The following is a 17,562-nucleotide window of genomic DNA, read 5'->3' on the forward strand; positions in this document are numbered from 1 at the left end:
GGTGAGAGGGGCAGCCAGTTCCTGGGAGCATCGCTTCAGCAGGTGCGGGCTGATGTCATCAGGGCCGGTAGCTTTCTGTGTGTCCAGCCCCGCAATAATCGCTTCACCTGCTGATGCGTCACCTCCACCATGGTGACAGTCTTCTCACATTGCTGGACCAGCTGAGGCGGTGGCTGCTGTGGATTCCCACCTTCATTTTTCCAGCAAACAAGGAAGCCAGCAACTGTGCCCTCTCCTTACTGCTGGTGGCGACAGTACCGTCCTGCTTGCTGAGGGAGGGATGGATTCTTGGTGGCCAGTTCCTGTTTGTCCTTAACAAGGGACCACCAAGTTTTGTTTCCTACGCCAGTGCCACACAGTTTCCGGCGCAGGCTTTCCTCCCACTTTTTTAAGGCCCACTTGCTGGTTACCACCATCCTCCTGCATGCAGCCCTATGCAAGTCCTTGTTGCGCCGAGTCGGGTTCCTCTTGTAGCGGAGCCAGGCAGCATACTTTGCCTCAGCAGCAACACGGCAACGGTAGCCAAACCATGGCTGATCCGTCGGTCTGGTGGTGTATTCCCTGTGTGGGACGTGGCGTCTCTGGAGGGCGAGAAGGTGAGAGGTAAGTGCAAGTGCTTCACTCTCTGCTCCTCCCTGTAGCAGAGTGGCCCATGGGGTGTGGGTCAGGTCGCGGCGCAGGGAAGCCCAGTCTGCTTTGTTCCACAGCCAGATGGTGCGGGTGGTGGCCTCGTCCCGAGCCACGCCCACTTCCAGCTGTGTCAGTACAGCGTGATGATCAGAGCTGCCCACGAGCCCCAGCTGATGACACTGAAGCTTGTCCTCCTGGTAGTCTGAGATGACAGGGTCTAATGTCCCTCCTCGTTCATGTGTGGGGAAGGTGACATGATCTGTCAGACCCTGCACCTCCAGGAGATTCTCGTAGGCGTCTCTTTCCAGGTGGTGATTGAGATCCCCCACAATCAGCACGTGGCTGCAGCTGTGTGCCATCATCAGGTTGTCTAAAGTCTCAGTCAGGTACAGGAGTGAGTCAGGCCCTTGTCGCGGGGGGCGATAAAGGGCACACAGTAGGAGGGCTGAGCGGTCTGCCAGCGTTACTCGGAAGTACATCATCTCCATCAGTGGAGGCGTGTCTATGTCGAGTAGCTGGGCCTGCATTCCTTCCTTGAAGCAGACAGCCACTCCACCTCCTGTTCGCTCCTGTCGGTCCCTCCTCACCCAGTGGGTGAAGCCCTGCATCCTGCCATACGTGGGCTCCACCTCACTGTTCAGCCATGTCTCTGTCACCACAACAACGTCTGCATTGTGTCGTTGCACACAGTTGTGGTATAAGTCTGCAAGGTTAGTCCGGAGACCACGGACGTTGCTAGAGACGACCTTTAGTTGGCGGCGGGGCAAGCTGGCTGTACCATGGTGAGGGATGGTAGTGAGCGAGGCCTGCTAGTCCGAGGTGGTGGTTAGGGTCCGCGGCCGACTGCTGGTACTGGTGAAGAGGAGTGGTCCACTGCCGCCCCTGGCTCTGATTCCAGATACCAGGCTGAGGAAGGAGTGGGCGAGGTTGTGGTAAGGACTGAAATGAAGTGAGGTGGTGGGCGGGCTGAGGCGCTGCAGGTGGGAAGGGTGTGGCTGTGTGTCTTTCCACCGTAAGGAGCCGCTGTAGGAGACGCTCTTGACGTAAATCGTCAGTTCTGGCGTGGCAAGTAGCAGAAGTGTGTCCTTTCCGTGAGCAGTACTCACACACTTTTGCCTTGGCTCGCTTTTGTGTCTGCTTGGTGGCCTGGTGAGTCCTCAGTCCTTCGCTGGACACCTTCCTCGCGTCCTGCTGCACTTCCCTCTTAGTTTTCTTTTTTCTCCAATCTCCTGAAGTGGTCTGAGGAGAGGTTCGTGGGCGAACAGAGGCACCACGATCTACTCCGTTCGCTGTATTTATGGAGGAAGAGTCCCTGCTGCTCTGTGTGGCGGTAGACGTGGTAGTGAGTACCGAGCAGTCACTCTGTGTGGCAGAAGGAGTGACAGTAGACGCTGGGGAGGTGTCACAGTCGCTCTCTGTGGCGATGGAAGCAGTGGAGGTAGGCGGAGCGGTCGTTGTTTCCCGGGCAGGCGAAGGGAAGGTGGAAGTTGAGAAAACAGCTGAGTGGCGGAGCTGTTGCGGTTTATCCGAGCTCCACCACGTCCTCCACCTCTCAGAGTCCTGACAAACCACCTCCCAGTGTTCGTCAATTGACTCTGCGTGGGCGCTGACTGCCTGAGAGCGTGTGGCTACTTGCGTCTGGCGCTGTTTTGACGCTATCAGCCTGTCTGCTACTCTGAGAGCCGCAGCAAACACGTCTCTGTGTTGTATGATCAAGTCTCGGTCGTCCTGGAGGGACTTAATCACACAGTTTTGTTGAGAGGCTTCCTCAGTGAGCTTCTCAACTAGTGAAACTAGCTCTCCTCTCTCCAAGCCCTCCCACTGACTCTCCCCACTGTCGTCCGGTAGTGGCGTTGGGGTGTATCAGTCTCCTCGATGATGTAGGTGACGGGGTCCGGGATGTTTGCTTGAGTCGTAGCTGCTCCGTGTAGCTACACTTGAAGACTGGCGTATCCCCAAGGCAGCTGTTGTGACAAAGGTTACGGCAGGTTTCCTCGTCACAGCTCACGTGTTGAGTCTTAAGTGTTGCTTTGCCACAAACGCAACACCAATTCTGTGGCTGGTAGCCAGGCAAGTCTCGCCTGGCTATGGGGCGATGGGCGGGCTAGACATTGAGGGAGAGGATAAGTGATTCCCTGGGGAATTGTGAAGCCAGGTGTGGGGGCGACAACGAGTGTTGGTTCTAAACGACACGTGCGACACTAACACACTCGTGAACACAGACACTGAACACTGGCACAGAACACAAAGCACTTCCCCACAGGCGCACAAAAAACACACGACACTAACTACCTCTCCCACAAGTCAAGCCAAACCAGCCACGGAGAGAGAGATACAGGTTGTTTAAAAAAAACTACCTTGGAGAGATTTGGCAACTGTGTGCTGCCTTAGGCCTCGCGTCAGGTCAGGCCCGGGTCTCGGTCACTGCACGGGTACAAGCACTCTTTTCAAGTGATTTTTCAACACTATTGCAAGGCTTAGCACACCTTACACTTTTACATGGACACCAGGACACTTAGCACTTCAAGTTCTCTCATGAACTTTATCCCTTTTTTCCTTTATCCCAAAAGTCATGAAACATTTCCTCTTATCCACAGTATCATGCACTAGATCTTCTTTCCCCTTAATTATTTGTATTACAGTGTCTTTTGTTTTTTCCTGAGTTTGTCTCTTTACTACCTCTGAAAATTTAACTTTTTTCCTCTTCTTGCTCTTCTTATTTCCATACATTTCATAATTCCTTCAGCTTGTTTTCTCCCAATCCACCTTCTACTCTGTCCTCAATCCCATCCTGTACTTTTCCTGCAAGCTCCTTAACCCCTTCGCGCCAGATGCTAAAAAAGCCCGCCTGTATGATATACTGGTGGTAGTGCCCCGAGCGCTGGAAACTCGCAAAGCTTGCTTGTCTTGTCGTCTTTGTGTATTATGCTGCTATTTTTAGTTACTATATTGCCTTCAAGAGTGGACGCTTCTCTCGGAGAAAGAGAGAGAGAGAGAGAGAGAGAGACATTTGCTAATATTTTAGACACAAGCGGGACGCATGTAGCTTATCTTCGAGAGGAAGAGGGGAGGGAAGGAGAGGAAATGAAGGAGGAGAGAGAGATTAGAAAATTTTTTGTTTTTGTATTTGTGTGTGTGTGTGTGTGTGTATTTACCTAGTTGTACCTAGTTGTAGTTTTACAGGGCCTGGGCTTTATGCTCGTGTGGCCCGTCTCCATATCTACACTTATCCAATCTTACTTTAAAAGTGTGCACACTCGTTGCAGACACTACTTCTTCATCTAAACTGTTCCACGTCTCAATACATCTCTGGAAACTATATTTTTAATATCTCTCAGACATCTTCCCTTTCTCAGCTTTTACTATGCAATCTTGTGCTTGGTGTCATATTCTTCTCTCAGGATCAGTTTCTCATTATCCACTTGGTCCATTCCGTTGATCAATTTATAGACTTGTATCAGGTCTCCTCTCTCCTTCTTTGTTCCAAGGTTGGTAGATCCATAGCCTTTAGTCTCTCCTCATATGTCATCCTTCAAGTTCTGGGACCATTCTTGTAGCCATTTTTGTAGCCTCTCCAATTTCCTTATGTGTTTCTTTTTATGAGGGGTCCACACTACTCCTGCATATTCCAATCTGGGTCTTATTATAGTATTTATCAATTTCTTCATCATTTCTTTGTCCATGTAGTGAAATGCTACTCCAATATTCCTCAGCAAATTATATGTTTCTCTAAAAATTCTATCAATATGGCTTACTGGTTGATTGTTTTCTTCCATCGTCACTCCTAAGTCCTTTTCCTTTTGACTTTCTCCAGTTCTACTCCATCTCCCATCTTATAGATTCCCACAGGTCGTCTTTCACTCTTTCCCATTTCCATGACATGGCTTTTGTTCACATTGAATTCCATTTCCACTTCTTACTCCATTCCCAGATCTTATTTAGGTCTTCTTGCAGTATTTCACAATCCTCCTTTTTGTGTGTGTGTGTGTGTGTGTGTGTGTGTGTGTGTGTGTGTCACGAATGTTACAAGGCACGCATGTAACTTATCTTCGAGAGGAGATGGGGAGGAGGGAGGAGATGGGCAGAGAGAGAGAGAGAGAGAGAGAGAGAGAGAGAGAGAGAGAGATGGGAACAGTCTATGCCATTGGGTAATTTTAGACACAAGGCGGGACACATGTAGCTTATCTTTAGTGATTGGTGGAGACAAGGATGGTGGGAGGAGCACTAGGATTTTAAGGACAGCATACATCCTGTGTAGTTGGTATCCAACACATTATACGGGACAACTGAACTGAAGAAAGCTCAGAAAAGAAATATCGCCACGAGGCTCACCGTATATCTACTCTTCATGACGCCTACATACTCACTGAAGGGGTTAAGGCGTTTTCGTAGTCTTGACATGAAACTTTTAGTATATCATTTTGTTTCCTTATCTTCTGTATCTCCTCCTGTAATCCCGGATTGATTACATTGACCTTCTCACATTCGTATAATCTCAGTCAAACTCTATGTTTTCTGTTGTCAGTCTGTCCTACTTGTCCATTAAACTCAACATCACCTCCTTCAAGTACTTTAACTCTCTTTCTATGTTGATCAATCTCCTCATATTTCCTCTTTCGTCTCTAAATCCAGAAAATTCTTTATCCATATTGTCCTCAGTCAATCTTTTGAGTCCTACAGGTGTTTCAATAAATCAAGGATTTTCATTCGGTGGCATTGGTTTTGATTGCGTTGTAGATCTGGCCACACCACTTAGTTCCATTCCTCTTTCCATCTTATTTCTGTCTGCACGATCCAAAAACTTATTTATTATGGGGACAGGAGAACCGTATGGCCCCCAATCCCACCTGTACACACGTCTAGGTCAAGGTTCCAACACCTGTTGTAGCTTGTTCCCTGGGAGCTGTTCAAAACGTCTTCTCCTGACAGCAGCAATGGATGCTGCTGTCACAGGGTCATGTTTGAAATGATGTCTGAATTAGGTACACTTCAATGCTGCCATCCAGCATGTGTATTTACCTATTTGTGTATTACACGGCCCGAGCTAAGCTCTCTGTGTCCTGTCTCCTTGTCAATTCCTGTCATATCTCTCTTTCATCTGATTGACACACACACTGTGTCAACGACATCACTGCTCAGTTTATTCCACTTATCAATGCTACGATGCGGGAAACTGTATTTTCTCACGTCATTTAGACAGATGTCTTTATTAGCTTTTTCCATGTCCTCGGAGATGATTACTTGTGGTCACCTTTATCAACTCTCTGTCCAGTATGTCAATCTTGTTCACCAATTTATACATAGTTATCATGTCTCCTCTTGTTCTTCTCTCTTCTAATGTGGTCAGCCCCAGCTTCCTCAGTCTTTCCTCATAGTCTAACTCCCTGAGTCCTGGTACCATCCTTGTTGCCAGCCTCTGTACCCTTTCTACCTTCTTCACATTTTTCTTCATATGCGGTGACCAGACACAAGCTGCATATTCTAACTGGGGTCTTATTAAGGTATATAATATCTTCATCATTCCTTCATCTAGGTAGTGGAACGCAAGGCCAATATTTTGAAGCATGTTATATGTTTTCCCAAAAATCTTGTGACAAAGTGTTTTGCACAGTTACTCCTAAGTCTTTTTCCTCATTGGTCTCTTTAATTTTCTCATCACCCAGCCTGTAATCCCAGTTTGGTCTGTATCTACTTCTTCCCATTTTCATAACATGGGTCTTGTCTATATTAAATTCCATCTGCCACTCCTTACTCCACTCATATATTTTATCAAGATCTTCCTGTAACTTGTTACAAACTTCCACATTCTTTACTCTCCTCATAATTTTAGTATCGTCCGGAAACATGTTCATGTAACTGTCAATTCCTACTGGCATATCATTAACATAAATCAAAAACATGATGGGACCAAGCACTGACCCTTGTGGAATTCCACTGGTTACCTTCTTCCACTCGGACTTCCTTCCTCTCACCACTGTTCTCATTTCTCTTCCCATTAAGTAATTTTCCATCCATTTTGCTAGTTTATCATTTACTCCTCCAATCTTCTTTAGTTTCCACATCAGTCTATTGTGTGGTACTTTATCAAAGGCCTTCCTTAAGTCCAGGTAGATAGCATCCACCCATCCCTCTCTATGTTGTAGTATGTCAGTCACTCTTGAATAAAAACATAATAAATTAGATACACACGATCTTCCTTTTCTGAAACCAAACTGTCTTTCACTCAGAATGTTTTCACTTTCTAGATACTCACTCCACTTAGCTTTAATTACTTCTTCACATACCTTGCACAATATACTAGTCAACGATACTGGTCTATAATTTAGTGGTTCCATTCTACTACCATTCTTATATATAGACACAATGTCAGCTCTTTTCCACTGTTTCGGGACTAATCCTGTTCGTATGGAGGTTTCCACAATATCAAATACGGGGTCCAACAATTGATCCTTACATTCATTTAGCAACCTCCCAGATATGCCATCAGGCCCCATTGATTTATTAATATCCAGATTGCTTATAATTTTCCTTACATCTTCCTTAGTAACCATGATGTCCTGCATTTGCTTTATTTCCGTAGGTCTTCCTCCCATAAAATGCTCCTCCTTTGTAAACACTTTGCAAAAGTTATCGTACAAAATTTCATCTATATCTCCAGCATCCTCATATACTTCTTCCCCATTTTTTACCTTTACTATTGCCTCCCTTATATTTAGTTTTCCATTTATGAATTTGTAAAACATTTTTGGGTCACTTTCACAGTTTTCCACCACCCTCTGTTTATATTCCTTCTGTGCTGTTCTCCTTACTTCAACATATCTATTCCTTGCTGTTTTGTAAACTTCTCTTGATAATACATCACTGTTTTTCTTAAGTTTCTTCCGTGCCTTTTCTTTGTTCTTTTTTGCTTCTTCACAATTTCTATTAAACCACTATTTATTATTTAAAGTCCTCTTTCTGTAATATGGCACAAACTTTTTCACAGCAGAGTTATACAAATTCATAAATTTATCGTATTTCAATCGCATATCCCTTTCCTGGTATACTACGGACCAGTCAATTTCATTAAAGAACTCCCTTATATGGTTATAATTTGCCCTAATATAATTTAATTTTTCCTCCCTGCGTTCCACAATCTTATTCGTGTTTAATTCCGTATCCAGCTCAAAGCTTAGGACATCATGATCGCTTCTCCCCAAGGGACATTTATGTTCAATTTCCTCTTTTAGAGAGATGCCCCTGGTAAGTTTTTCTCGCCCCTCCAACTGCTTACTCTGTATAAGGGTCTTATCCGTCCCTGTATGGAGTACTCTTCGCATGTTTGGGATGGTTCCAGTCACACAGCTTTGCTTGATAGGGTGGAATTGAAAGCTCTTCATCTCATCAACTTCCCTCCTCTGACTAACTGTCTTCACTCTCTTTCTCATTGCCGAAATGTTGCATCCCTTTCTATATTTTATCGCTATTTTCATGGTAACTGTTCTACTGATCTTGCTAACTGCATGCCTCCCCTCCTCCTACGGCCACGCTGCACAAGGCTTTCTTCTTCCTCTCATCCCTTTCACTGGTAAACTCTGGAACTCCCTCCCTGCATCTGTATTTCCAAATTCCTACAACTTGTCTTCTTTTAAGAGGGAGGTATCAAGGCATTTGCTCCCCTAATTCTGGCTGACGGTTTTGGCACTTTTTGTACTCTTTGGAGAGCCAGCGCTCAAGTGGACTTTTTTCTAACTTTCTTTTTTTTGCCCTTGGCTGGCCCTCTTCCCTACGTATAAAAAAAAAAAAAAAAAAAAAAATCCAACCTTGCTGCAACATCTTGTCCCCTGCATCTTGTTGGTGATTTCACCCACTCTGTTATTTGTTGCTACCTTTAACAATTCCTCTGCTCACTCACCACCGTTCACCACTTCGTAGTCTTCCCACACTATTTCTTTACAATTAAAGTCTCCGACTATCATCACTCTATCCTTTCTGATGAGTTCTTGCTTCATTCTGTCTAGAGTATTTCTCATCACCATCTGTTACTGTTCATATTCCCAAGCATTGGTTCTGGGTGATATGTATACTGTTATAATATTAATGTCCCTCTTGCCATCTGTTATAAGCATACTTATCACTTCCTCATTTCTCTTACTATAGTTCACCTCCTTCACTATCAGATCTTCCTTAGTAAGAACCATTATACCACCACCTCCTTTATTTTTTCTATCATTTCTCCATACTTTGTAGTGTTTTACAACAAACCAGTCTAGCTTTATTTCGGGCCTTAGCTTTGTTTCCACTATAGTCCAGTTCGTTATTTCTTAGGTAATCCATACATTCTAGCCTCTTAGACAGAAATCTATGTTCATGTAAGTCACTTGTATTCCATTCCTAGTTTCTTTCTTCCATGTAATGTCTATTCCACCTGTTTTATCCACCACTTCTTTAGCCTCCCATATCTCATCCTCCAAAAAAACTTGGTCTTTTCCTCCTCTGTTCTTTCGTCATTCCTCTCTTTCACTTCAGTTACAAGCTCTTTCATTTTCATTCGCTCATCCTGTGTGTATATGTGTGTGTGTGTGTGAGAGAGAGAGAGAGAGAGAGAGAAGCAAAGTTGATTGGTACAATTTTTCCTTATTTACAGGCTGAGAAATTGATGGTGCAGATTTCAGAGAAGTTGAAGGAGATGGAGGAAGAGGAGGAGGGAATGAAGGACAAAGACAAGGCAACAGATAGATTACAGCTTCCGTAGGGTATGTTTTCTCTCTCTCTCTCTCTCTCTCTCTCTCTCTCTCTCTCTCTCTCTCTCTCTCTCTCTCTCTCTCTCTCTCTCTCTCTCTCTCTCTCTCTCTCTCTCTCTCTCTCTCTCTCTCTCTCTCTCCCTCCCTCCTCTCTCTCTCTCTCTCTCTCTCTCTCTCTCTCTCTCTCTCTCTCTCTCTCTCTCTCTCTCTCTCTCTCTCTCTCTCTCTCTCTCTCTCTCTCTCCCTCCCTCTCCTCCCTCCTCCTCTCTCTCTCTCTCTCTCTCTCTCTCTCTCTCTCTCTCTCTCTCTCTCTCTCTCTCTCTCTCTCTCTCTCTCTCTCTCTCTCTCTCTCTCTCTCTCTCTCTCTCTCTCTCTCTCTCTCTCTCTCTCTCTCTCTCTCTCTCTCTCTCTCTCTCTCTCTCTCTCTCTCTCTCTCTCTCTTTCTGCATGGCAGTGTCATTATCCTTGCTTACCCAACAACATTCAAACAGAAATGCATAACTATCATTTCACTTGGGCAGGTTGCAGGTCCAACTTGTCAGGGGCCATGAATCACTACGAGTGTCACTCCAATGACCTCGAGCAGTCTTCACTCTTCACCTAGTTAGAAGTTTTGTAAATCATAGACAAATAAAACTATGTACAATGGTATGTAGCATGCTTTTTTTGGCCTGTTTATTGTATTCATCTACACGGCCACTCGGGAACTATGGATTCATGGGAGGTAAAAAGAAAGCTGCTATATCACTCAAAAAAGACAAATTTATTACAGTAGGTTAGTCCAGTTCATTATTGAGTGAAATCTTTTACTGCAAGGTCCGTTATCCCGAGACACCACTGTATTACCATCATTTATCACTTTTCCTTACTTTTCATCTCTGTTTCATGGTTATCACCTCATCTCCACTTTGATGTCCTTCTTTCCTCTCCTTCTCCCAAGTCAGTTTTGTGTCTCACTCTCAGTCAATCAATTTTCTCTTTCTGAATGATCCTTATTACCACCAACCCCTATTTCTCCTCATTTGCTCATTACCACTTTATTCCACTTATGACACCCTATTGCCGCAGACTGCAGACCAAGAGAGACGAACAGGCCTCCATGTATACCAACCTGCATGGTGATCTCACACGCATGCAGGACATGTACTCTCAAGCAGTGAGACGCACAGAAGAACTTGGCAACCTAAATGCTGAGTTGACTTGGACAAATGACCTCCTGAAGGCCCGCAATGACCTACTGAATGCTGAGAGCAAGGCACTGACAGGCCGAATTGAGAAGCTGGAGGCCAAAATATCTGACCTCCAGTGCAAGAATGACATGCTGTCCATGTATGCTGACCAGCAGAAAAGCTACATGTACGTCAGGGAGAACGAACTCCTGAAGGATGAAATCTTAGCCTGTAGAGAAAGAAATGTTGAATTTTCTGAGCAAGAAGAAGGAAAGCCGTCCTCCCCTACAGCCCTAGTGAAAAATGAAGTTGATGAGGAAAAAATGGAGGAGACAGAGAAAATGAAAGAAGAGAAGGATAAAAAAATAGAAAAACTTAAAATAACAATGGAGGGAAATACGAAAGAAATTGAGGAGGAGGAGAAGGAAGAGATGATGATAATGAAGAGGAAGGAAGAAGAAATCAATAAGATTGAGGGAAAACCGAACAAAAAACATCAAGAAATAAAGAGGAAGAAAAAAGAAGAAGAAATGAAAGAAGAAATTACTGAGATAGAAGGAAAACTGAAGGAAGCACAGGAGGAAATTAAGGAGACAAAGAAGAAGGAAGAAGGAATGAAGGAAGAAATTAATAAGATGGAAGGAAAACTGAAGGAAGCACAGGAGGAAATAAAGGAGACAAAGAAGAAGGAAGAAGGAATGAAGGAAGAAATTAGTAACATGGAAGGAAAACTGAAGGAAGCACAGGAGGAAGTAAAGGAAAAGAAGAAGAAGGAAGAAGGAATGAAAGAGAAATCAAAGAGATAGAAGGAAAACTGAAGGGAGCACACAAGAAAATAGAGGAAAGGAAGAAGAAGGAAGAAGGAATGAAGGAAGAAATCAAGGAGATAGAAGGAAGCCTGAAGGAAGCATATGAGGAAATAGAGAAAAGGAGGAAGAAGGAAGAAGAAATGAAGGAAGATATTAAGCAGATTGAAGGAAAATTGAAGGAAACACAAGAGGAAATACAGGAGATTGAGGGAAAACTGAAGGGAGCACATGCAGAAATAATGGAAAGGAATAAGAAAGAAGAAGAAATGAAGAAAGAAATTAAGGAGATGCAAGAAAAACTAAAGAAAGCACAAGAGGAAATACAGGAGATTGACAGAAAACTGAAAGGAGCACATGATGAAATAATGGAGAGAAAGAAGAAGAAAGAAGGAATGAAGGAAGAAATTAATGAGATAAAAGGAAAACTGAAGGAAACACAGGAGAGGACAAAGGAAGAAGGATTGAAGATGGAAGAGAAACTGAAGAAGAAAGAAGAGGAAATAGGAGAATTAAGGAATAAATTGGCAGATAAAGCAAATGAGGTAAGTGAAAGAGAAAATAGGAGAATTAAGAAATAAATTGGCAGATAGAGCAATTGAGGTGAGAGAGAGAGAGAGAGAGAGAGAGAGAGAGAGAGAGAGAGACTGCTGTCACCACTATCACCATCACTAACATGTCTTACCACTATCACTGCCACCATCTTCTCCTCCTCCTCCACAGACAATGAACTTACTAGTGGAGAAGGCAGGTTTAGAGGTGGAGAAAAGTCAGCTTTGTAGTAAGATGGATTCCCTCACTCACAGAAACAAGGTGTGTAAATACATGTATCTGTGTGTGTTTGTGTATTTGGTGTCAGTAAGAAAGATGTATGAGTAGCTTGGTCAGTTTGTGTATGTGTATCTGCTTGTCTGTGTCAGTGTGTGTGTATGTGTTTTTCTCTTGTTCATTTGTCATTTTTTTAATCAGTTTCCATCTTTCTTTTCTTTCTTTTCCTCCCTTTCCCTCTACGTAACTTCTAATAATCATGCTCTCTCTCTCTGTCTCTCTCTCTCTCTCTCTCTCTCTCTCTCTCTCTCTCTCTCTCTCTCTCTCTCTCTCTCTCTCTCTCTCTCTCTCTCTCTCTCTCAGCAAATGGTTGGTGAAATGAGAGGAAGTGAGAACAGCAAGAGCAGAAATTCTCACTCTTAAGACCAAATGTGCCCAGAAGGCTAAGGAAATGAAGAGGAAGGAGGAGGAAATGAAGAAGAAGGAGGAAGAGATGAGGAAGAGAAAAGAGGAAATGAGTGGACATATCACTCAGCTAAAGGAGACACATAATGATAAGGTAAGTGGAGAAGGAGAGAATGTATACAGGAGTAGAAGAGAAGAGGAATATACACTGCTGGTCAGAGTGGAAGGTGCAAAATGGACAACAACTTCCATGCTGACCAAATTTCATTCATCCCTTCTTAACTCCTAAACGTACGGTGGGATTCACTGTACACTTAACCCTCGGCTATCGCGCCCAATTGTGGCCGAAATTGCCGCACCATAGCTGAAAACGCGATAGCCGAATTGAACAACCAATGGTGAAAATTGTTATTGGTGCCGCAACCACAAGTTTTACTCCTAATATCCCTCATTTTTACCTTTTTTTTTTTAATTACTGTATAATCCATTAGTATCAATTAAAACATGTCAAGGTTGTAACAGTAATAATGATAATAATAAGAGTAATAATAATAATAATAATAATAATAATAATAATAATAATAATAATAATAATTATTATTATTAGTAGTAGTAGTAGTACTATTATTATTATTATTATTATTATTATTATTATTATTATTATTATTATTATAGCCACCACCACCACCATCAATAATTATTGCTTTTTTCACAATCTGCATGGCTCCTGACATTCATATTTAGAGCAGGTGAACCATCTCTTTATTCAAAAGATGATGCTGAAGACCCATAAGTAAATTATTTTGAAATCACATCATTGGTGGTCTGTTTCTTTTCTCAGTTTGTGATAAAAAGCAAATATAGAATTTAGAACCACAGGCTAAATTGCAATCTGACAGCTGTATTGAATTTTCCATATCCATCATGTTTGCTCCTGAAATGATGGTGGATGAATAGTGTTATGTTCTGTGCTCATGAGGAGGTGCTTGGGGTAGAGAAAGATGGTCCAGACTTCAGTGTCACCATATCAACTAGGGATGACATAATTAATAGTAACCTTGTCATGGTACCTGTTACTGGTATGTCATGGCTGGGCACGCGATAGCAGGCATTTGAGGTCGCGATAATGAAATTTTAGCAGCTTTTCATGGGTGCATGATAGCAATAAAACGCGATAGCTGAAGTCGCGATAGCCGAGGGTTGACTAAATGTCGCTATCTGACAACTCTGCAGCACTAGTTGTCAAAGTAGATATGTTTCCTTAGTCGACATTCGTCTGTGGTTTGTGTGATTGCATTTGAATTTTCTTTCACCCTCCCTCACGGGGCCTTTTTGTGGATGCATGAGCTTACCATTGTACCCTGTTACTACCTATTATGGGACCTAGGAAACTAATTAGTAAGGCCCAAATCTCAGTCATTTGTGCCTCAGTGAGGGAGAATAAGTCAAATCAAGAATCTGCTGCGAACACTAGCAAATGTCTCAGAATTGTTCAACGTTGGACCAAAATTTATCGTAAGGGAGGAAGAGATGCTTCGCCACCACCTTACAAGCCTGAAGGGAGTAAGCACAGTGTGAGTCAGAGAACTGTGAACATTATTCGAAGACAGCTTTAGGCTAACCCTCCCATACACAGCAAGGAACTTTAGGCTAGGAACCCTCTGTGCTGGGTGGGGTGAGTGAAAGGGGTGTGCGAGATATGTGAAAGGTGACATGGGATAACAGAGTTGCCGTGCAGTTTCAGAATCTTGCTTCAGTCATGATTACCTTAACAGTAGGCAAGCAGTTTGTGTCTCAGCACAAAGATTGGGACTTAGGTAAGTGTCGTAGGGTATGTTGGCACAAAATTTGGGACTTAGGTAAGTGTCGTAGGGTATGTTGGTCAGATGAGGCAAGCTTTCAGATTACAGACAACCAGAGAAACCGTGTGTACCGCAGACCCGGTAGTAACTGTCACGATCCACGCTACACAACACACACATTAAAATCCAGATTCTTTGATGGTATGGGGTTGTTTTTCTTACTATGGTGTTGAAAAATTTGTGTTTTTGCCTAAGAATGTTTGTATGAACCAAAATAACTACTTCGAGCTAATTTTAGGTGAGTGAGATGAGTGTATGGAAAAATGCAATGCTGATACCTTAATGCAAGATGGTGCACCTTGCCGTATGGCAAAGTTAATTGTTAACTGGTTTGATTTCTGCAATGTCAGCCTTTTAAAACCTTGGCCCGCAAGTTCCCCAGACCTTAACCCTATAAAAAATCCTTTGACGTACATAAAACTGAAGCTAAAAGAGAGCGATACTTCCTCCCTCCCACGTCTCCAAGACGCTATTCAGGACATATGGTACAATATTGACGCTCAGTATCTCCACCACCTGGGTGATTCACTTCCCAGGAGACTCAAAAGGTCAGGAAGCCACGAGGGCACCCTATCAATCACTAGTTTAGGTGAATACCCTCATTAAAACATATTTTCTGTGTCATTAATCTCCCTCATAAGGTGTCACAGGTACCGCACCTTCTGCTCTGACCAGCATATATATATATATATATATATATATATATATATATATATATATATATATATATATATATATATATATATATATATATATATGCATGTACTATTGAAGTCAACAGCGAGGTCTGCATTATTCTTTTGTACAGCGTATTTTGTGTTTTTCGCACAAGGGTGCGTTCATCCGGTTTTAGTTGGTAGAGTAGTGTGCCAAAGTCCATTTTCTCTAGACGTCTTTCGGTCTTGATCAGACCATCTTCAGGAGAGAAGTGAGTGCAACTAGTGAGGATGCGGGCTTATATGGGCGGCGGAAGCAGGTAGTCGCGTCAAGTAGCCAGTCAGAACGCGGATCGAGTTTCGTCTGAAGCGGCCAATGAGCAGCCGGCTACAGCTCCGTGTGGCTGTCGCTGGGATGGTAACGATGATTCTGGCTGCTGTTGTATGTTGATGGTAGGTTTTTTCTGAGTAGATATGTACTGCTTCCGTCATCTTGAGTCTTCTTTTGTCGTTTTCTTTAACTAGGATGGTGGTGTTGCTTTCCATGTGATGTCGCTTCAGGATGATGCCGTGTTCATTCATGTAGTGTCGTCTTATAGCGCCGTCTTGTAGGTGTGCTGTAATTCTCTTTGATAGGGTTGTAGATGTGAAGCCAATGTATCTCGAGTTTAGGTGACTGCAGTCACCAACAGTGCATGTGTGTTGGTACACGACGTTCACTTCTTGCAGGGGAGTTTGTCGGAGGAAGACAGCTATTCTTCATGATGAGGCTTGCGGTTTTTCTGGTCTTGTAGTAAATGATGACTTGGAGAGCAGAGCAGCAGCTGAACAGTCAACACCTCCACCGCTCTCCTGATTCGCAGCAAGCCAGCTCCAAGTTTGACTTAGTCTCAACCAGCATTGGTGGACTCTGTCCTAAACACGACAGCTGCAATTTCGACTTAGTCTCCACTAGCATTGTTGGACTCTGTCTCAACACGCCAGCACTCTGCTCCAGTACATCTTACTTCGTGCAGGCTACACAGCTGGACTTAGTCTCCAGGAGAGTTTAGGGACTTCGCTATGCACTGGTGTACCGGGATTCCTCTCTGAGTCGAATCCGCCCTTGTGCTGTCCCTGCTTTTTTTACAAATACCTTGGGTGTTTCCCATATAGACATTTCCTGTTACCCAGAGTTGGGAGACACTACCTAGGGCCCCACAGCGTTCGAGGGAGCCACCCTACGAGCTGAGGCCTACGGGTAGTGTACTCCACTCGCTGGAGTATTCGCAGGGCTTTCTCATTCTATCCACTTCATTCTTCGAAAGTCTCTGCCCACTAGCTGGACTGGTACGTGGTACGAAGGCGAACCCCCTCGGCTTGCTCTTGGGGGGCCCCACTAGTGGGGCGCTTATAGGAAGCGACCAGTCTGGGGCAATAGGGAATCAGGAAGTCCCTCTGGGGCAGCTGCACTGTGCTTCTCGATGCCTGCTAGCGGGCAGGAGCCTTAGGTAGTGCAGCTGTAGGTAGTCTTCCCTAGGTGTTAGGAAATTAGCTGTGGTCCTGCTGATGCAGTCTCGTTGATAGGCATAAGGGCACCGGGTGACCGTAGAGGCATGCTCTCTCGGGTGCAGGAAGTCATTTAGCGACCATCCTGTACCCGAGCGGGCAGTGTCCGCGGCTGCACGGGACCAAACATTTAACACTGACACTCTACACATTTATACACAATATGTAAAGTGCACATGGATTCTGCTAAAACTTGTTCGTATATTTTGTGTGCCCTTCCTTTTCCTGCTTGTCTCTCCTGAACAACTTCTCTTCTCTAAACTTAAGCTTTCAAGAAAAAAAAAAAAAAAAAAAAATCCACAACTCCCACCTATGCAACCGGCAAAATGCCAAGGGTAAAAATTAAGTTAATAACCCTAAAGATCCTAAAAAAAAAGACTCACTGCTGAACATCCTTTCGAAGTATGATGTCTACCCCACTGACCTTATACAACTACAAGATGGCTATGTCATCATCATCACTGATGATGACCAAGATAAACTATTCCAAGATAAGATCAAAGATGAACTGAACCAACAAGAGTTTACCACGATAACCCCGCCAGAACTAAGAGCCAAAAGGTCTGTAATAGCATTCAACGTGAACTCCTACATATACAACAACAATGAGGACGAGATGAAGGAAGAAATAATAGCTCACAACCTGTGGATAGGAGAAAACATAGATACTGTGTTTAAATTTCCAAACTCAAAGAACATAAAGATTACCTTCACTCAAGCTATATACGCAACTAAAGCTCAAGAAAAAGGACTGAAATTATTCTCAATGAAAATCCCATACTACCAGATTAAGCAAGAAAAATTTTATAGCATCATGACGTGTTTCAAATGCTATAAAATTAGAAGATCACCTAACAAAAAACTGCCCCCAGAAACAAGATTACAAAATTTGTTCCGAGTGTAATGAAAAAGGCCACATATGGAAAGAATGTAACAAAGAACAAAAAAAGTGCATTAACTGTGGAGATAACCACAGAACCCTGTCTATGAAATGT

General features: G+C 43.6%; 2 protein-coding genes across 4 annotated transcripts in view; both read left to right on the top strand.

The window, feature by feature from the left end:
- Window positions 1–10,880, top strand: part of LOC123512297 (golgin subfamily A member 6-like protein 22) — a 130,191-nt gene extending 119,311 nt beyond the window's left edge. The window contains exons 11-12 of the mRNA XM_045268634.1: window positions 9,257–9,365; window positions 10,422–10,880. Coding sequence (XP_045124569.1) covers window positions 9,257–9,364 — 108 coding nt within the window. The 3' untranslated portion in view covers window position 9,365; window positions 10,422–10,880. The remainder of the gene's footprint in view (window positions 1–9,256; window positions 9,366–10,421) is intronic.
- Window positions 10,881–11,375: 495 nt separating this feature from the next.
- The window catches only part of LOC123512453 (vicilin-like seed storage protein At2g18540), a 49,302-nt gene continuing 43,115 nt past the window's right edge, over window positions 11,376–17,562 (top strand). For 2 of the 3 annotated variants that reach the window (XM_045268872.1, XM_045268870.1), the window contains exons 1-3: window positions 11,376–11,873; window positions 12,052–12,141; window positions 12,460–12,655. In XM_045268872.1, coding sequence (XP_045124807.1) covers window positions 12,548–12,655 — 108 coding nt within the window. In that variant the 5' untranslated portion in view covers window positions 11,376–11,873; window positions 12,052–12,141; window positions 12,460–12,547. The remainder of the gene's footprint in view (window positions 11,874–12,051; window positions 12,142–12,459; window positions 12,656–17,562) is intronic. The other variant, XM_045268871.1, reaches the window with a different exon arrangement.

The sequence above is a fragment of the Portunus trituberculatus genome, chromosome 33 (assembly GCF_017591435.1).
Source record: "Portunus trituberculatus isolate SZX2019 chromosome 33, ASM1759143v1, whole genome shotgun sequence".
In the NCBI taxonomy this organism is placed as follows: Eukaryota; Metazoa; Arthropoda; class Malacostraca; order Decapoda; family Portunidae; genus Portunus; species Portunus trituberculatus.